At 34.3% G+C, this 21835-nt stretch overlaps 2 protein-coding genes across 7 annotated transcripts; one reads left to right on the forward strand and one right to left on the reverse strand.

Annotated features, from left to right (window-relative positions):
• LOC109362530 (protein LEO1 homolog) lies at window positions 4442-9414 on the forward strand. 5 transcript variants are annotated; one of them, XM_019608371.1, is made up of 12 exons: window positions 4606-4716; window positions 5018-5349; window positions 5682-5820; window positions 6390-6575; window positions 6801-6977; window positions 7346-7477; window positions 7560-7739; window positions 7822-7944; window positions 8041-8145; window positions 8229-8483; window positions 8927-9079; window positions 9203-9414. In XM_019608371.1, exons 1-11 carry the CDS (start codon window positions 4606-4608, stop codon window positions 9056-9058), a joined length of 1872 nt encoding a protein of 623 aa, XP_019463916.1. In that variant the 3' UTR covers window positions 9059-9079; window positions 9203-9414. The 5 variants fall into 5 exon arrangements, with proteins under 5 accessions (XP_019463915.1, XP_019463916.1, XP_019463917.1 ...); XM_019608372.1 differs by having other exon boundaries at window positions 9271-9412; XM_019608370.1 differs by lacking the exon at window positions 9203-9414 and having other exon boundaries at window positions 4442-4716; window positions 8927-9186.
• On the reverse strand, window positions 9457-12764 carry LOC109362531 (pentatricopeptide repeat-containing protein At4g39620, chloroplastic). Of its 2 annotated transcripts, XR_002109413.1 has the most exons (3): window positions 12376-12763; window positions 10624-11819; window positions 9457-9659 (listed from the first exon to the last, which is right to left on the reverse strand). XR_002109413.1 is itself a non-coding variant. In XM_019608375.1 (2 exons), the coding sequence occupies exons 1-2, from the start codon at window positions 12727-12729 to the stop codon at window positions 10695-10697; spliced, it is 1479 nt and encodes a 492-aa protein (XP_019463920.1). In that variant the 5' UTR covers window positions 12730-12764; the 3' UTR covers window positions 10487-10694. The 2 variants fall into 2 exon arrangements, 1 of the variants encoding a protein (XP_019463920.1); XM_019608375.1 differs by lacking the exon at window positions 9457-9659 and having other exon boundaries at window positions 10487-11819; window positions 12376-12764.

Consider the following 21835-nt stretch of genomic DNA (forward strand, 5'->3'; position numbering starts at 1 on the left):
TGAAGGAGCCATTTCATGGAGAAGCGGTAGAGAGTCTATAATTGCTACGTCCACCATGGAAGCTGAGTTTGTGGCATGCTTTGAAGCCACAAATCATGCATTGTGGTTGCAGAACTTCACTTCAGGTCTTGGCATTATAGATAGTGTAGCTAGGCCGCTGAAGTTTTATTGTGATAATTTCGCAGCTGTCTTCTTCTCTAAGAATGACAGGTATTCTAGAGGTACTAAACATATGGATTTAAAGTTCGTGTCAATTAAAGAAGAAGTACGGAAACAGAAAGTGTCTATAAAGCATATTAGTACCGATTTAATGGTAGCGGATCCGTTAACTAAAAGGTTGCCGCCCCATATTTACATTGGCCATGTAGAAAGGATGGGCATTATAGATAAGTCCTTGTTGTAAGTATCAGAGTGCAACTAAGAGGGGGGTGGGGTGAATTATATAATGGCCGTTTTTTCTGCAAAATCAAAGTTAAAGTGCAGCGGAACAATATGCAGAAAATAATAGGAAATAAAATGAAAGAGATAAGGAGAAGAGAGTACACAAGGAGTTTTATATTGGTTCACCTTCTTGTCCACCGAAGGCTACGTCCAGTACTCTTGCCACACAAGAGATTTTCCACTAAGAATTATGAGTTGCAATTACAATATCTCACCCTGAGATCTCTATGTACCTTACACACTCCCTAATTCTTATACCCTTGGAAAACACCTTTCCAAGTGAATGTATTCCCCTTTCTTTTCACACCCCGTGAAAGAAAGAATTCTTTACAAGAATGAAGAATATTCAACTGTGGCAGATTGCCTTTACAAGTATGAAACTTATGTAACTTGCAATCCAAACTCTGAATATATATAGAAGTATATAATGCTCTTTGTAAAAGTCTTTGAAACGCTTGAAGCAACTTTTTAAAATTAACTTGAAAGTTTAAGAACAAGTTGCAAAGAGTTCAAAGATAAGTTCTAAGAAAAGTGTGAGAGCTTTTGAGAAAATAGTATGAAAGTTGTATGTATTCTCTTGTATATTGTGTGTTTTTTGTGTGAGAGTTTAGAGCCTTTATATAGAGTTTACAAACACCATTTGAAGGTTTCTGAAAGTGTATGGGTTGTTTGGAGTGAAGAGATTTTGTTTGGAGTGAAAAGGTAATGGGTTACTCATTTGAGTAATCGGTTACTCAAACTTTCTGTCCACTTGAAATTTGAATTTTACATTGAGTAATCGGTTACTCACTTTGAGTAATCGGTTACTCACTTTGAGTAATCGGTTACTCACTTTGAGTAATCGGTTACTCACTTTGAGTAATCGGTTACTCAAACTTTCTGTCCAACAGATGCTTAAAAATTATTTTGAGTAATCGGTTACTCAGCTTTCAAAAATCAGTTTTTCAGTTGGATAACTCTTTTCTCACACATGTAACCTGTTACTCAATGAAGTAACCTGTTACACACTATTTTTGAAAAATGTTTTAAGTCTTTTAAAAGTGTCTCACATTTTCTAAAAAATAGTTTGAGCAATTATACTTGTATATACTTAAGAGTTTAGGATAGAAGTACTTACAAAGACTTAATCTAATGTCTTGAAGCTTTATCTTCATTTGTCTTCATAACTCATCTTCCTTTTCTTCTTTTTGGTGATGTTGGTGTCTTCATCAAAACCGTGCCAAGGTCAGGAGCAAGATCTTCTTCACACTTGTTAATGTGATTATACCTTATGTATATATACATGTATGGATGTTTGCTAATTATTGCATGACACATTTGAATTCAATGAAAGTTTCGTTTCCGTAATTAAAGTTTAAGTTATCTATATTACAGAATATACGTGTATGGTTTTGATGAGATAACTTGGTGAGTCTTTGAAAGGTAGATGAAGACTCAAATTAAAGTGAGTTGGGTTGAGATGATTGTGATACATGGAAGGGATCAAGTTGCCTCATATAATTTGTAACCGCCATGATTCAATTATTTCAGCTCAATTTAAAGGATGATGATTTGTAAGGTTCAATAAAAGAGCGCAAGTAAAGTTATGAATCTTCAAGTCATCACATGGATCAAGTGGAAGATTGTTAGATTAATTTAATAATCTATGTGGTCCATGTGCTTGAAAGTTACTAATCTGAATGAAAGTGCCTAATGTGATGATGGTTGACAATTAAATGATCAGATTAGTAGGGGGTTTTGTTAACTTCCTCCCCTCTCACTTCATGGGCACTTTTCGTATATAACTTCTCAACACATGCATTGGAGTGGTGTGTGCATTTTCCATTCTGATAAGACTTCTCATTTCTTTTCTATATCTTAAAACGAGAAACTAAAAGTAAGAATAAGAGAGAAATCTTGGATTGCATAAAAGGCAGTGTTATAAAGGAGAAAGAAGAAAACTGAATTCCTAATCATCAAAGAACTCATAAAGGGAAGGAGGAGAGGTGATAATAAAGTCAACCAGAAATAGCATCAAGAAAGAACATCAGAAAGTGAAACAACAATGGAATCATATATTCATTAACATTTATTCACATGTAAATGTTATATCCTAAATAAAGGGTTCTCATGAACCATGAAAGGCTCATGAAAGTTTAACAAACCTTTCCTGAAGATCCATAGAATGTTAACAATGTATAAAGTTGTCGGCCTTAACAAGCAATTGGTAAAAGAGGCATCCATTGCACGAGACTCTCATCTAGTGGGATTAATGAGGGTACTTTTTCCAGGATTTGAACCTAAGACCTCTACATCACAAGACAAACAACCTTAATGTTAGGCCGAGACTCATCCTCTATCCTTAACAAGCAATCATAGCTCATAAATCACACATTTGTTACACAATGGTAGCTGGAAATTGAAGACTTGTTGATACATGGCATTTGAATAACACTTTTGAAAATTGGAACCTTAAACAGAAGCATTAATACAACATCTTTACCTTAGCTGATCGCCAATGATCCAAACATTCGCGATGTACATACTTTGATGTATCTTTGCAATTGCAAGGAGCTATGCAATCTCTTCTTGAAAGTAATTAGAAACATATATACTAAAATTCGATAGGATATATTATGGTTCATCTAAATGTTGATCTCATTACATGCAATGCCAGTGTACTAAGTACTGTGAGAACTAAGATTTGAAAGCAGAAAGTATGAAAATAAATGAAATTTCAGTCTTTCAGACTCTTTTTTTGGTTTAACCATGCCCTGCAACATCTCTTTTGGTATAGATGATTCTCGTGAACAAGTTTTTTTTTACTGCCAAAAATATCTATATCATTTCATTTCCAGTTGCACAACTCTCCATTCCAACAAGTGCTACTTGGGATCCTTAATTTTTTGAACATCCCAATGAACTAATGGAACATTACACAATTCTCTCATGAATGGTACTAAAATACATAAATATTAAATACATACTTTAAAACTAATCTCAAAACAAATATATTTAATTATTAAACTTTTAATTTAAATATATAAGATATTAGGGGTGAGCAAGACCCGGTTCTATCCGTTTATTCGGTATGGTCCGATCATGATCGGGTCGAATAGTATCATATCTGATCGGTTTTAGGGCCGGGTTCGAGTTCAAAAAATAGAATCGGTCCCATGTTCACTCACTCGTCATGTTTGTATGTGTTTCTATTCTATTCAAATGTGTACATAGTAATGATATCCTTTTGGTCGAAAGTATCATTGATTCTTTAGTTTTTTCTATCATATATACATGATTAATAATATATATATACACATATTATATTATATGTCAAATTATATCTTCATAATAATAAATAATATTGAGAAGTCTGAGTATACAATATATTTAATTGGGTCTAGGGTTTAATCGGATCTAAAAACTGATCCGATTGATATTTAGGGTCGAATCTAAAGTCGGATCTAAGTTCAAAAAAATGACTCAACAAACATATATGATCAAGTAAAGACAAACCTTAAATCGTCTCATTCTGATTCATGCTCGTCCCTATAAGATATACTCCCCTCCCTCCTTATAAGATACATAAAAAACATAGAAGTTAGGATCCAAATTCGTACGCAACAACACATACTCAAGGCTAGTTTCCATTTGGCGATTTATTCCATACAAAACGATTTATAAAAGATTGTTAACCAAAGATACACTATATCATAAATAAAGCAAGCCATACCAATAAATGGCCTGGTTAACCTTAAATCCTTAATGCAGCAGTTAAGGAGTTCAAAAATGTTAAATTTATTTATTTGTAAACTAAAGTTTGTTTAGTTTGCCAAAATATTTCTAACTTCCATTAGTAATCAGAAGTGTGCATTTTTGTTTTCGTTCTAGTGAAAAAAACTACTTTTTATACAAATGTTCAAAAATAGAAAATCAAAATCAAAATATATGTACTTATTAATAAAATCAGATTTTCTATTTTTCATTAAAAAACCAAACAGAGCTTAACTTCATTATCTTGATATGTTTAGAAAATATCATGTCAACCTCACTTTAGTGCCCTAACATTCCGCTGTATAATTAAGCTGTGGATTAAAAGCAGAAAGAAAAAAGCCAGAGTAAACGGAGTAGCAGAAAAAAGAAGAGAGTTCGGAATCGTCATTGGTGTTTCAGAGAGAGAGAGAAATGGGTGGAGAAGAGAAGCGCCACCAGATGATGCAGAACCTCTTCGGTGATCAATCAGAGGAAGAGGAAGAAGAAGAAGAAAACGCACCTAATCCCCAACCCAATTCCTCTGTATTTAACTATCCAAATTCCCCAATTTCATTATATCTTAATTCCATTCCCTTATGATCCTGATTTAGTTATTTTTCATTGCATGTTTGTTTGTTTCTCTCATTGCAATTTGTATATTTTTTAGTTCAAGTCATACATGTTCTTGTAATTTAACAAAATATATGCTGCATCTGAATTTAGGGCCTACTAAGTTATTGGAATTATATGACCTAGTTGTGTTGCTTTTGGTGTAAAGATGAGTATTTGAATTGTGAAGTAATAATTTATTCAGACTCACACATGAAGTTTTTTTATTGATCAGAGTGATGGGGATGGGGAAGGGGAAGGGGAAGGGGAAGGGGAAGGGGAGAGTCATGGAGGAGAGGTGGAGATGGAAAGTGAAGGTGATCAACCTGATGGAGGAGATCATGTTGAAAATGAAAGGGAGGGATATCAGAGTTCCGAAGAGGTGGAAGTGGAAGCTGATGATCAACGAGAAGAAAGCGAGGAGGCGAGAGAAGACACTGACAGTGATGCCAAAGATGATGGTTACAGTCAGAGAGGGGTGACAAGCAAGCACAGGGGTGTGGCCGAGAGTGAATCTGAGAGAGACAATGATGATGGTGAAGAAATTGGCGAAGCCAGAAGCCCTAGGTATTTTACATATACCAACTAGTCCTGCTCTTTATGTTCATGTTTTAATAATTTTTTGATGATTTATCTTGCTAATGTTTGTACTATATCTTAATGCCGTTGTGACATACTGACATTGAACATATTTTCAAAATTTATTGTTTGTTATCCAATATTCACAAGTTCCTTTTAGAAGCCTTAGTTGTCTCTACATATAACATATTGCAGGAGTGCCTGCACACTGAGAGTGTACATTCGAAATTGTCTTTGAATCAATCATTTCTTACCTATATTTGTATTGTATTATCAACACTGACCGATGCTCGTACTGAGAATTCTTTTTTGTGTGCCAGTGGATCACCCAGAGCTGACAAAGATCAGACTAGTGATTTACATTCTGTTCCTGAAATTCGTGATGTATTTGGTGATTTTGACGACGAAGAGGAGGAGGAGGGATATGCAGTTCAGCACGACATTGAGCAAGATTCAAATGTGAGTGCCTTATGTCAATATTAACAATCATTGTTATAGAATTTCATGAATCATGATTCAGTTCATGTGATTCAATCCAAGTCTGAGATGCCGCGATGCAAATCACTAAGTGTTTTGTTTTTCAATGCATCTCGTATGAGTCACGGAAGAATTGGTTAAATTGTAGTTCAAGGGTTTAGCAATTTTCACAAAATTGAGTCACACAAAAGATGATGTTAGATCCATTGCGATCCGTTTGGAAAGCTGCTATTTCACTTCACAATTGTCAGTATAATTGTACATTATTAAATCTTTTGAATTCCTGTACTTGCTTTTAATTAATTTAAATGGTTTTAGATGCATGATTCTCGGGTTTTGATAAATTGCCTCTTAAACAATAAATTATGTGCCTTATTTTTAATTATTGAGCAATGTTATGATTCAGGATATAGTTCGATTCATGATTTGAAAAATAGGCCTTCTGGTTAACAACTTGAATCCCGATTTGACATCCATGTTAACCATATATGTTATTCGTCTAACTATTGTCCAAACTTTAGAATTAATGCTATAGTAATTTCCTACCTTAGAGATCTCCTATGGAAGAGGAAGGGAGCTATGGAAAGAGTCTGAGACCAGAGGACATACTTGCTGAGGAAGATCGTCACTACATGTCAGAGGAGGAAAACTTTGAAAGGAAAATTAAAGAGAAACCACTTGGGCCACCATTGGAGTTAGAGGTTCCACTGCAACCACCTCCAGCACCTCCAGAAAATGTATGCTTATAATTTACATGATTGTTTGTTAATTGGGAGGGAAACCTGTTTATACTTTCTTATGTTATCCGAATTTAGCTTAAAGTTGGGGTGGCTGGAGTAGATTCATGATTGATACTCTTCTTTTTCATAGTTGATGTCTTGATGTTTTAGATGGCATACGTCGGATGATTGTTTGGATTTTGAGTTTCAATGCTTCAGCTACATACTTTTCTTTTGAGACAGATGAACATGATTAAAGTTTCAAATATTATGGGTGTTGACCCAAAACCATTTGATCCTAAAACATATGTTGAAGAGGATACCTTCGTAACTGACGAATCTGGAGCTAAGAGACGCATCCGTTTGGAGAACAATATTGTGCGCTGGAGGACTGTCAGGAATCCTGATGGTACAACATCAGTAAGTAATTGTATGCTAATATAGTTTGTTTTTCATGCTACAATGATTAAGTCTGTCCGGTTGATGCTCATGGATAGGAGATGGAAAACATGCTGGCATTCACAAATTGCCAGGACATGAATTAGGAGTTGGTAATTTAAAAGGCTACGTTTAATCCTCTGCATCACTGTATTTTTGTTAGGATGTGGTCAAAATGGATGCATGTATTCTTATTTATTATTAACTGTCCTTCACCCTTTAATGCATTAATAATTTAGATTTAAATGTTGAATCTAGTATCTGTTGAGAAACATCATTTATGATGAAAGTTGAAGTATTACTATTTTTTAATTTAAAACTTAGCATCAATACTTTTCTTTTTGTTTCAGTGTGAAAGCAATGCTCGCTTTGTGAGGTGGTCTGATGGCAGCTTGCAGTTATTAATAGGGAATGAAGTTCTTGATATATCAGTGCAAGATGCACAGCATGATCAAGCACACCTCTTCCGTAGACATGGAAAGGTAAATTATGGCACTCCCATATGTTTTCTTGATGAGCTTTTGATTGTTGACCCTCTAGTGAATTATGTGTAAGTGTTTACAGGGAATTCTTCAATCACAAGGAAGGTTATTAAGGAAAATGAGGTTTATGCCATCTTCCTTGTCATCAAATTCACATCGGCAGTTGACTGCTCTCGTTGACTCAAGGCACAAGAAGGTTTACAAGGTTAAAAACTGCATCACTGACATTGATCCTGAGAGGGAAAAAGAGGAAAAAGAAAAGGTACAATCAATTAGATTCAGTAGTTACTTGCTTATATTGCATTCCCCGGTACCGTTGTCAAGCTTCCTAATGTCTTTTGCAGGCTGAAAGTCAATCAATTAGGGCTAGTGTACTTCTCAACCGTAAGCGTGAAAAAGTGAGCCGTAAATATCCTCCAACTGTCGATAGGAGGCGTCAACTTTCTCCTGGGTTTTTGGATGATGAGGTATACTTTCCTGATATTGGTTCTTCTCGTTTTCATTGTATAGTCTTTGTTTGCCTCTGATGCAAATCTTCAACCCCTTTCCCCAAACAAAAAAAGGATGATGAAACAGATTATCACAATTCTCGTCGTTCTCAACACCGCTTTGAAGATGATTTGGAACTGGAAGCCCTGGCAGAGAAACGAATTATGAACGCTAAAAAGGTATTACTCAGTGTTCTGTAGTTGTACATTTGTTGGTTAAGTTTTTCCTTCACCACTAGTAAGGGATCTTTTTGGAATTGTAGTCACAGGGACTCAAAGATATCCCCCGTAAGTCATCCTTCGCACCTGCTAAATCCTCCTGGCGTCCAATGGAGTACAATGATGATGATAGAGAGGAGTCCGAGTATGAAACTGATGGCGAAGAAGATGTGAGGCCTATCTCACGTAAGAGGACTGGAGATTCTGAGCCAGAGTATGAGGATGAGGAAGAAGAGGAAGAACATTATGAAGAAGAGGCACAAGTTAATGATGCATCAGATGAGGAGGAAGAAGAGGAGGTATTGTTATTTTCTTTTAAGATAAAAGTTTGCTTGAATTTTGGCCATAGAAATTATTTCTATTTACTTTCAGATAGCTTCTTAAAAGCTATATCTATTATATTGGATAACTCTGTTTCTATGTTTAATTGGTTTGGATTTGTCAAATTTATCATTGGCTCAGTCAACATACTGGGTAACTTTTTTTCTACGTTTGATTTTTGTGCACTATTTAATGTGAAGTTTTTTTATACTCGCAACCAATCATAAAACATCATATTTGTGACTTTAAAGGTTGTTATAAGAATAGAACATTTTTAATGATGTCACAATTCATGATCAATGTTAAAATTGTTCACACATTACAAGTAATTAATTTTTTGGTTTGGAGTTAAAGTGGAAAGCAATGAATGATAACTTGATCCTTTGCTGTAGTTTAATACTGTTTGAATTTCTTTTTGCAGGAACCAAAACGAAAGAGTAAGGAGATTAGAGGCAGTGCCAAAAGGAAGGGAATTGAATCAGACGAGGACTCTCCTCCCAGGAAAACATCAAACAGGCGGAAAGTTGTTGTTTATGATAGTGACGAGGAATGAATTCTTCAAGATATTCTCATAGTGAGTAATCGTAACCCTAGAACGTACTTGAGCGCGGTTTATTACACTCTTGTCTCAAGATTGCCAATGTGATATTGAAACATCTGACCGTTTTAATAATTATCAGTTTAACTATAATGACAGTATTTATTGCGGATTTGTAAAAAGACTTCTTCTGAGACCCTCAGGCTATGTTTGGATTGATGGAGTAGGATGGAATGGAGCAGAGTGAAATCTGATCAAGTTTTATTATTTGGACTGTTCACTTTGTGATGGAATGGAATGAATGATGAGCATGAATTCCATCCCATTCCATCTAAATCCAGATTGTGGTATAATGGAACCACCCTTTGCATAAAGGCGCAGACATAAGGACTGAGCCATTCTTTCAATATTTCTAAGTCAACATAAAAGCCTTGTTTTTAATTTACATTAGTAAGTATGAACACTGATAGTGAATCATCAATTACATTGTCAATCAGAATATAAAAATAAATATTGATAAATAGATAACACCATCAATCAAAATATTTTGGCCTGGTCAATCTTTACTTTGGCAGTTGACAGGTCTTAATGCATTCTTCATAATGCCATTATGTACCTATTAACAAAAATGAACTCAGTCATGAGTGGCGAACAGAGGAATTTTATACAGGAAGAAAAAGGAAGAAATTTGGAAAAAAATATTAAATTTAAACCAATGATCAATGAAAAAGATAGTAAATAGTTATTTATGACATACAAAACAAAAGAGGTAATGTCCTTCAATAGAGGTTTTGGTTTGTTTTTTTTTACTTCAGCCATTTCAGACAAGGACAAGTTGAATATAGTCAGTACAACATATGAAGCCTTTTCAATAAAACCTTCCATGTCTATGTTTCTGTTTATAAAACCTAACATAAATGGGCTTAGTGCTTCATTTGCGGCTGGCAAACTTGCAATGAAAAGACAAGAAAAAAAACATATCCAGATGAATATTGACAACTTGGAAAACTGAGAAAACAAAGACAGTATGCATTATAAATGAGAATAAAACTGCATTCTGTTGTTTTCATAAATTTCATTAAAATATGAAAAGCAAATTAAAGGTTCACACATGATAAATAATTTTGTACATATTATAGGTTACAAAACATAACATGGTGATAGAATAGAGATTAACATAGCAGAAGACTTCGAAAATACGCACATATCATTGTCTCATTCTTGTTTCTTTTGCCTTCACTGCTAATAAGGTTACCTTTCAGCTCCAAAAGTGATTTTCACCAAGTTTTCTAAAATGCCTTAAGTTTCCTCAAGTTTTATTGCTGTGACTCACTATTCTTATAGGTACTTGAGTACATTAATATAATAAACTCTTCAGGTCTTATCATGTGAAAGCCAACAACAAGCCTTTGAGTTTGAAAGTTAGTACACTAACAGGAAACATTATAAGATGAATTATTTAATTTCAAGGAAACGACTATTGAGGAAAAGTTAATATATTGATGTCAAATGAAGATCGAACGATATTCTGTTACTTAGACCAAAAAATGATAGTAAAGTGATCTAACATTACATATTACCTCACAAGCCAACTGAGCTACTTGTAAGCAAGTCATATACGAGTCAATAAATTCTCAACATGAATTGCCAACTACGTTTCTAGCGGAGTTTTTGCAAGATCTTGGGGGTTATTTGAATCAGTTGTAGCAACAGCAGAACCTGAATTTGCTGGTAAAGATCTCATAGCACCCAAAGCATCCCTGAAAAACCTCTTATTGGGGATGATACCATCTTTATCCATGTGTTTTAGCAATTTATCTAGAAGCTCCTTTGAGTTGGCTTTAGTGTATGCCTTATAGAGAAGTTTGTATGTTGATGAATCTGGAGATATTTTTATACTACTTGCCATTTCAAACAGTGAATCAGCTTCATGTGGTAAACGATTTATGCAGTAAACATCAAGCATAGCATTTAGGGTTGAAACTCTTATCCGAACTTTTGACTCAACCAGGTCATCAAATAAATCTCTAGCCCTGGAAAGACTATCACAAAAGCCATACATATAGATGAGACTCTCATGTGTTACATAGCTCGGTTTGTAACCCATGTCTGTCATCTTTTTGAAAATGTACTCTGCTTTATCCTTAAGTCGTGCCTTCCCATAGTTCAAAATCATTGAATTAAACGTAGGCAGTGACGGTTTCTCCTTGGAGCGCATTAAACTCTTAAAAACTTGTTCCATCTTTTCAAATTCCTGCCTCTTCCCATACGAATCAATCAGCAAATTGAAGGTAATTAAGTCAGGCTTACACTGATTGATTTTCATTCGAGCAAGTATTGATTCCATTTCACAGATCATCCCATTCTTTCCATATGCATCCATCACACCATTAAATGTGTAAATGTCTGGTGAAACAATGCTCTCATCAAGATCTTTAAACAACAAATTCACCTGCTCCACATTCCGAGCTTGGGCAAAACCTCGCAAAAGGATGTTGTATGTAACAATGTTGGGCTTACATCGCTCCATTCCCTTCATCTTCTCAAAGTATGCAAGTGCCTTGTCTAAAGCCTTTGTTTTGTCCCGTGAATGAAGGTGAGCTGTGATGAGTGCATTATAGACAGAAGGATCCGGACGACATCCAGAATTACGCATCTCAGTGAAGAGCCACATTGCCATTCTGATTTGGCCTTTCTTTCCCATAACTGATATGAGTTTAGAATAAACCCCATTATCAGCAATGTACCACCGTTGTTTCTGCATCCATCTGAAAACCTGGATGCCAGATATTATAAATGAGGCAGAGTCGACATTATCATTATACTGGTGCTAATTACAAATATGTTCTTAAGTGATACTAATTTTAATTTTCGGGTATACAAAAGTTCAAGTGGAGGAGAAGCTACCCCATTCCAAGATCAAGGCAAAGCACAAGCTTCATCCAAGGAATTCCACTTAACCAGTCATACTTATAGATAACCTACAACTGAAGTGTCTAATTTGATATGACATCCACTACAAATGCCCAACCCTTTCTTTAGGGCTTCCAAAAAAAGTGATTCTCAAAAATCAATTTTGGCAGAAACTTGTAGTACTAAGTTAAAAACTTTAGGTTCTCCAGGAATCTGGATTTCAATTTTTTTCTTCAAATAATCAAATTTAGTAAAGTCTAACTACACAAACATATAAATGTTAAAAGTGCTTTTTTTAATTAAAAAACCTATATAATGCACAGAAACTACACACCAATCTTAGAAAAAATTGTCATACCAGTGACCCATTTGAGAAATCACTAAAAATATACTATCATTCTAAAGAGGAAGAAAGGTACCTCAATGCATTGTAGCCATTTATCATATTTTCCGAGTTCTTCAAAGAGCAAAAAGCAATGCTCACTTCTGAAAAGCTTGACATACTTGTTGAGAGTCTTAACCAAAGGTTCTTTATCACTCATCCTCTTTATAACCAAATGAACCAATTCAAGGGCTTCTGACTTCTCATTGCTGCTTTTTTTCTTCTTATTCTTGTGATGAGTTGTATTCAAAGCACATGATATCTTAATTGTGGTGGGTCTGGTCAATGAATAGTTACTGTTGCTGTTACTGAAACTTACAAATGAAGAAGAAGGAGAAGAAGAATAAAGGGTAGACATGGGAAGAAGGAGTTGCAGAGTTTGAGATAGCATTGAATTTAGATACACTGTTAGAAATAGCTTTTCATTTTCATTAAATAATCACTTTTTTATGAAGCGCTGTAATGCAATGGGGTGGAGATAAATGGGCCTGCTTTACCTTTATTTGATATTTGGGTAGGCCCAAACCATGATTTGTAACCCAATAGGGTATATTAGATTCCTAGATGGGTCTGGGGCTGGCCCATGTGTATATGCAGCAAGTAAGCTGCATGTGACCCATGATTAATGTGGGCCCAAATTTTTTATTTACACAAGTAATTTTTATTCACATTTTTTAGTTTTATAACACGTCCACTCTTCCATTTATTACTTGTTACGTATTCATTTCTTTAAAACATGTCTACTCTTCAATTTATTACTTGTTACATTATATATGCGTTTATTCAGTATTTTATTGATAATTTTATTATATAATCATAATTGATGTAGAATTAAATTGAGGAGTCATCCTAAATGGACCGAGCATATGATCACTCAAGGTTGACTAAAAATGTAATAAAAAATATAAAAAAAATATGTTGGGCTTGTGTCCACAAATGAGTAACAATAATAAATGAGCAAGAAAAAAATGTATCAATGCTCTCATGATTTCTATGAGCAATTTTTTGAATCATTAGTGTAAATTATTTTATATAATTAAATTCATTTTATAAATAATTAATATTCACTTCCCCTTATAATTTGTTTCTGTCATGATAAACAAGGCCCTATTTTTTCCATGCACAAAGCCTATAAGATTTTGCATCCGGTCTTAGATAGACTAATTAAATTCTTATGAATGATATTTGTTGGATGGACAGTCATGCATCCAGTAAATGATTAACCCATTACCCATTTGGTGAAGAAATATCATTTGTTATACAAAAAAGTATTATGTCATTTGTCTTAAAATGTGATGGTTTCTAAAAAAATTATAATATTTAATATTTTGAGTTAAATGCATTTAATTTTAGTAGATCACCACACTTTAGCTCATGAAATAACTCTTGACAACAGATTTCCTACCCTAGATTACTGTGAATATCCTTAGACTATTTGAAAAAATTAAAATCTTATTTGGGAATCTGAAGTTTAAGTATCTTCAATTTTCAAATACGAAGGCGACAACATGGATATGATTTATAGTGTATAAAATCAAAAATATAAATCTTAGATTAAAAAAAGAGTAAAAAAGTGTTAGTGGGTTACATAATGAGTTACCAATATTATAAATACTAGCACGTGGACCCGTAAATAGAAGTCGCATTTTTTCCATACCTGTTTAAAATTATTGTTTATAAATATTTCTGTAAAAGTATTTTAAAAAATATAAATATAAATAGTATTGTTATAATAGGAAAGCAGATGTTAATTATTGTCTTGATATTTAAATTATACACAAAAGCAAGTTTGTTTCTTGTTAATACTTGTTACATAATTATTGAATGTAACACTAAATAATTCTCAATACTTGAAGAGACCAAAAATAATTCTCAATACTTCAGAGACCAAAGTGCATGTAACACTCAATAATAGAAATTGATCAGCAAAGAAGATAAAGGAAGAAATTCATATCAAAGCAAACAATGCTGTGAGAAGCTCGATAAAATAAAATTAACAGCAAACAAAAACACAAAATAAAGTAACGCTAATATATTTTTGTTGATAAAAAAAATATTATATGATATATTAAGCAGAAGATGAGTCCAAGTACAACACAATCAATAATTTTAACCAAACATATTAGTTTTTCCAATGCTTCCATTTCACCCACCATATTGAACTATGTAACAACCTTATTATATTCCAGTCATTCACCATTATAAATAAACCAAACATATTAGTTTTTCCAATGGAATATGCTTCCATTTCACCTACCATATTGAACTATGTAACAACCTTATTATATTGCACTCATTCACCATTATAAATAAACCATTTTTTTTCTTTCTGAAAGGGATATATAAACCAATATTACTATCAAAGGATAGTTGCCTAAGCTGTGATTATACCCAACCCTTTAGGCATAAATGATAACGATAAAGATAAAGAATAAACGTGTTGATAATTATAGATATACAATTCAACTTTATTCATGAATATGGTGGGTGAAATGGAAGCGTATTCAATGGAAAAACTAACCAAAGAAAAATGGGAAATTACATTGCATGAGAAAACACATTAATGGAGAATGTTTATATTATCATATTTCAAATAAGAGAGACTTACCGGTTTGTTTTTATCAGGAATGGCATCTTTCAAGTTAACGGTACTTGAACAGGTTTAGCGATAAGGAACAAAACCAACTTTGTCTAAGTTAGCCATACAATGTATAGAATACACAGAGAGAGAAAAAATAAGGAATGTCTAAAAATATCTAGTAAAGATACTCTCCAATACTACAAAAAAAATAAAGAAAATAGTAATATAATAAGATATTTTTATTTTTTTATCTGTTGAAATAACACTTTTATCTATAAAAATATGAGTAAAATTAAATATTTGTCTTTCCATTAATAAAGAGAATATTTGTTGAAAAATATGTTAAAAGAATGCAGAAAGGAACTTCTTTGAAAAAAATAGGAATGAAGTTTTGAATTCATTAAATGGTTTGATAAGTGAAAATAGTAGTAATTATGCTAAAATGTAATTGTACACACAGAATTGTTCAGCGTTTCCGATAATGTAATCACTTAAGTTGTCTGTAGCATATCGCTGTTCTATTTGCAGTGATTATTAATATTGGTTAGGTAAGGATTTGCCCAACCGTAATATTCATTGACACATTAAATGTTGATAACATCTATGTCCATCTTTCATAACAATTTAAGTGTCTATATGTCCACCTTTTATATAACTTTTATTTAAAAATTAATGTATATATTTTTGCTGTAGTATTATTTGCAATAAAAAATTGTATATATCTTTATTGTAATAGTTTTACATATTTTTGTTGTTGATTATTCATTTTCAATATTATTAACTCTATAAAAATTAATAATTAATGATAGATTAAATATTATAAATATTTATACCAACAATGTATAGATATTATATTCAAATTTTAATGAGTTAAAATCCTCTCTATTAATGGAGAGAAGTAAATACTTCAAAAAAACAAATGAAAATATAACTTTTAATCACACACTTATCCTTGTGACTATAATAAAATTACACTTTTACCAAAAATAAATAAATAAGGGCAATATTTGTAGTCTCTGATTCCAAATGACATTAAATGTTATCTGCAAGTGACTACAGGAATAGTGGAGTAAATATTGCTTGGTCGGTAATCCTCAGAAACCTTCAAATGTTGCTGTGACATGTATGTTTTCAATATCATCTCTCTTGTAGTGAACTATCCTTTATTGTGTATAATTATATGTTGGTAAAATATCATATTTTGTGGCATGTTATTTTTCTTTGTGGTATAATAACATTTATATATTAATTTTATAATAGAATATATCATATTTCAAGTCTTATGGATGAAAAATATTGGTTAAAAAAATTAACTTTGTATATCTATAAATATTTTTGGCTTGAATATGATTACCTCTAGTGCAATGATACAAATGAGAAACAAAAAAAACAATAAAGATTGCAGTGTCAAGATATAGAAACGAAGGCTACTTCTCCTAAGTGTGTTCATAGGCATGCATGTGCAAATGTAAATATCTAGTCGAACAATGAAAGAATCCAAGTATCTTATGCAGGTGTAGTCTTTCACTTTAATCTAAAATTTGTACGGCTAGCCACATCAGCAATGAGATATGATTTGTGAAGTAATAAGAGGATAGGAATCATGTCACATCACCTTTACTCATCACACCCCTCTAATATTTATCATATTTAAAATGATTCTCATCGCTTTTTTTATTTATAGAAGATAGAATGTAATATTTTTGTGGTAAACATTTGTAATATTAGGTATGTCATCTATTATTTTATTTATATTGAGGCAGCCCATATATTTTTCGGTAAAATAAGTGCAATATTTATATATACTAATATAAAGATTTATACATAATTAATATATTATTTATTATTTATTTTAGAGTCAATAATTATTAAATATGAATGATATACAATAGAATGTTAGTATAAACTCATACAATGTGATGCTAATGTACCGATATAAGATGGTAGTTAGGTAAAGTATACTCTAACATACAACTTAATGGAATTTATTTCTTATGGTAATAATATAAAATAGGGATTTGCTAATACATGAACCTCAATTGGGTACATGTTACAAATAAATACCATAAAATTTTGTCAAAAATGTCTTTTGTATTTTGGAGAGATAAGAATGATAATAAGGTCATTTTAATAACATTACTTTAAAAAACAATAAACAAAAAAATCACATTCATCTCCCTCAATCATCCTTAACATTTGTTGCTCTTTCACTCTTCTTATTTCTTTTACTTTTCTTTGTGAAACCTCATAAATGGTGTTTGTGGGTCTGGAAATGATAAGTTCCTCTAGTGAAGATAAAGAAGAGCTGGTGTATTGTGTACCTATATGAGAAATCGTGAAATGTGTTATTGATTCCTCTTTTCTAAATTATGCAAATAATAAAATCACAAGGCCTGAATGGCTATTTCCTAGGTGACGGTGGATGTTTTAATAACAAATCTATTGGCAGAGGAGGATGATTCACATGGCGTCATTGGGGATGAAAGATGGAGGATAATGAGATTATTTTGTTTATTAAGTGATGGTCTTAGAATAACATTGTTAATATCTTTCCACAACAAAAATATTATGAGACATGGTGGTTATGAGTCAAGGTGGGACACAATAGTTTATAATTTCATATATTGGTTTGAATACTGGAATTGTAATTGAGTTTTGTTTTAAAATTGGTTAAACATTGATTGGCTTTTCTATTAAATTTTAGCAATTGCTGTAATTATAGCAATGCAAGTACAATTTAGTGCAGAATATATGAAAATATCGCATACAAGGGCACTTCATTATGGGACACAGTGGTTGGGATGATAGAGGGACATGGTCGTTGGGATGATAGAAGAACATGGTGGTTGGGATGAGTGGGACATGATGGTTGGGGAAGATAGAGGAAAATGAGTGGTTTTTTTGGGTACATTGGAATAAAGAAACAGAACTAAGCACACAAATTGAGATCAAGAATCAATAAAGGTTGACAATCAGTTGGGGGGAGTTCTAGAACTTCAACTCAACTGGTGAGTGAGAGCCTCGCCTCGCCATGAAGTCAGCCACCATAATAGCCTCTCTACACACAAATGACATTGTGACGACCCAAGGGTGAGCCAAACAGAACCTAATATTGTTGATCACAACTAAAATGGGAGCACACCTAATTTGAATTCGCTCGGAAATAATTTGAACAGCTTCGAGACATTCACTCTCCAAAATCACACTCCTGAAACCCATGCTCCAAGCCAGATACAACCCCTACTCCATGACAAAAAGCTCCGCTAAAATAGGTGATCCAAGATCAAAGTTTGCAGAAAAACCAGACAACCAATTTCCTAAATTATCACAGAGGACACTACCCTCTCCCATAATACACGAGTTTTTGATGCAGCTACCATCAACATTCAACTTGACCTGACCCAAAATCGGGTGACTCCAACGGGTCAACGGGGAAGTCCCCTCCAATGACAGAGAACACCCGTAGCTACGCCACTCCCACGGATCTTGGTGCATAAAGCGGGCCACCAAATTTAAAGTCCAAGAGGAATCACCTAGGATGGAATTATTTCTCCACATCCACACCCACCAGATACCAGCCAAAAATAGAAGGCCATGCCTTGCATTATAGTTTTCCATGAGCCAATTAGGAAAGGTCTGAGGTGCCCAAAAGTTAGGAGGCATGAATCCAAGACGAGCCCACAATAAAGAGGAGTCGTGGCAATCCCTAAAGAGATGCATTAGATCCTCATCACCAGCATGACACCTAACACAAATAGAACTGGAAGCCAGATGCCTCTTGAAACGAAAGACATTAGAAGAGAGAGCCTCATGAAGACCAAGCCAACATATAAACTTAACCTTTTCGGGGACCCAGAGTCTCCAAAGAATCCTCCACAGACCTGTTACCACACCATTAGACCTATCCACTTGCATGAGCCACCCATAGGCCAATCTAACCGTGTAAGAGTCTGAGGCATGTCCCTCCCAAATCCAACCAACGGAAGTAGAGGAAGAGCCAAAAGCGTAATTAGCAAAGATAAAATCCTTCAGTTGAAAGGGGACTATAGTATAAAGCCTGGAAAAGTTCCACTCACCTGCCATCTAGAGGTCCTTCACTTTTAGCTGAGTATCCGATATATGCACAAAGTCAACGTAAGTGCAAAGAAACCCCATCACTGACCAATTATAATACCATAGAGATTCCTCTCCAATTCTAAGATGCAAACTAAAACCCAATCTAAGTTTCTCAAAGGCTCTCAAAATACTCCGCCAGATATAAGACGATGTAGTTCTAGTAGGGGCAAGAGATAAAGGCCTCCCTCCCAGGTATTTCTGTCTCAAAACAGCACACCAAAATTTATCACTATTATTTATCAAGTTCCAACATAACTTACCCAGAAGGGATATATTCGATAATCTGACATCTCTAATGCTTAACCCACTATCACGTTTGCTCCTCTTGAGAACATCCCAACTCACCAGGTGGAGACCTCGACCATTAACATCTCCACTCCAAATGAAGTTCCTCATCATTTTATTAATTTGTTGCATACAATATTAGGAAACCACAAGACCTGCATAGAATAGATAGGAATAGAGGAGATGACAGAGTTAACTAGACACAAACGCCCTACTTTGTTTAAAAGGTTTGCCTTCCAAGAAGCTAGATGACGTTGAATCTTCTTAAGAATAGGGTCAAAAACACCTCTACCTACCCTTCCATGTAGAATATGAATCCCCAAATAATTACCAAGATTGCCAACCACCTGCATGCCACAAATATTCATAAGGTTATTCTTCCTCCTATTGGTCACTGACTGTGAGCAAGTAAACTTTGATTTGTCCACATTGACTTTCAAACCCGAAGAATGGCAGAAATCCTGAAGCGTCGAGGTAATCATTCTAACTTGAGAATTAGTAGCCTTGCAAAAGAGAGTTTAAGTGGATGCCATAAACCAATGTCCACCTTTTGAGAGATGAGCAGAGATAGCTTCTCCATGCACAAGAAAAATAAGTAAGGTGACATAGGATCGCTTGCCTAAGCCCTCTGGATGGACTAAACACCTCCACCTTAGACCCATTCCACAAAAGTGAAACGTTCCCCGAACGGATGCACCACATAATAAGAGAAACTCTAATAGTAGGAAAACCAAACTGAAGAAGGGTACTCTAAAGGAAATCCCACTTAACTTTGTCATAAGCCTTCTCCAAGTCCACTTTGAAGGCTAAGAGACTTGTTTTGGCTCTGGTTTTAAGAATTTGATGCATAGCCTCCTGAGCTAGAATAATGTTATTTGTGGTACCCCTCCCCGGAATGAAGCCGCTCTGAAGAGAACCAACCAACTCATCTAGAAAGGGTCTTAATATATTCACCAAGACTTTAGTAATAATTTTATATGTGACATTATTCAGAGTAATCAGCCTCAACTCCTTCAAAGATGTTGGGTTATTCACTTTTGGGATTAGGATAACAAGAGTCTCAATAATATGAGGGTCTGAGTAGCCAAATTTGAAAGCATCATTGACAAGCTTCCAAATATCATCACCTAACAACTGCCAATATTTTAAAAAAAATATAGGTTAGAAACCATCCGGACCAGGAGCTTTATAGGACTTCATACTCATAACAGCGTTAGTCAACTCCTCATTAGTCATAGGGGCTATAAGAGCCTCAAGCCCCAACTGAGAGAGACAAGGAGTATCAACAATATAGCTATCATTAGTCATATGAACATTCTCACAAAAAAGATTCATGAAATACCTTTTGGCCTCCTCCCTCATTAACTCCAGATCCGTGCACCATCTACCATCCTCTAAGAAAAGGCCATGAATTTTATTTCTTTTATGATGCACAATTGTCTGTGTGTGGAAGAAACTAGTATTTTTGTCACTAAACTTGACCCACTACTCTCTAGACTTCTGATACCAGAGAAGCTCTTCCTGTTTCAAAATGAGATTATATTCACGCAGCTAAATATCCAAAACAACTAGATGACGATCATCACACTCCTCTAGGCACCTTTGATTATCGCTTCAACTCTCCCATTCCTGTGGAAAATATTGCCAAATATGTATTATTGAAAATAATAGAGTTTTCTCTTACACTAGAAAGCCCATCCACCACATCATGATCAACCTCAACCCACAACTCCTGGACCACCTGTAAGTAATAAGAATGGGTAGTCTAAGCCGCTTGGAACCTGAAAGGGCGATTAACATAAGAGTCCACCAGACCCCCACACCTCACCAACAAAGGGCTATGATCAGAATGCATTTTAGTGAGATTTTCAACATAGACTTCCGGAAACTCTATGCGCCAAGCGTATCAGAAAGACCATGATTCAACCTCTTGGAAATACTCATGCCAGAACCCTCCCTTCTAAACCAAGTGAAGCGACTGCCAATAACACCTAGATCCATAAGCCCACAAGCATCAAGGATCGTAGCAAACAATTGAGCCATAGAGTTGTTGAACAAACCACCTCTGACTTCTGACGGTAGTAGAATTTTATTAAAATCTCCCAAAAGAAGCCAAGTGAGATTCACAAGAGGACGTAATGAGAGTATGTGATCCCACAAAGTATGGCGATCCTGACACGAAGGACTAGCATACACTACTGTATGTAGCCAATTTTTCGAGCCACAATGTAGCTTTATAATAATGGCCTGAGAGCAAGAGTCCACAACAGATGTGGTGAAGTCACAACCTTTAGGTGAAAGCATCCAAAAACCTCCAACATGACCAACAACTTCAATAATACCACAATCATCATAGCCGAAAGAGTCCCAAAAAGGCTTAGACTTCAAAAATTGACAACGAGTGTCCATAAGAATAATAATAAGAATAATAATAGAAGGCTTAAAATGCCTAACTAATTCTTTAACATGCCGACGACCATCTTTATTGATGGCACCCTAGATATTCTAAGATAAA

The sequence above is a fragment of the Lupinus angustifolius genome, chromosome LG12 (genome assembly GCF_001865875.1).
Source record: "Lupinus angustifolius cultivar Tanjil chromosome LG12, LupAngTanjil_v1.0, whole genome shotgun sequence".
Classification (NCBI taxonomy): Eukaryota; Viridiplantae; Streptophyta; class Magnoliopsida; order Fabales; family Fabaceae; genus Lupinus; species Lupinus angustifolius.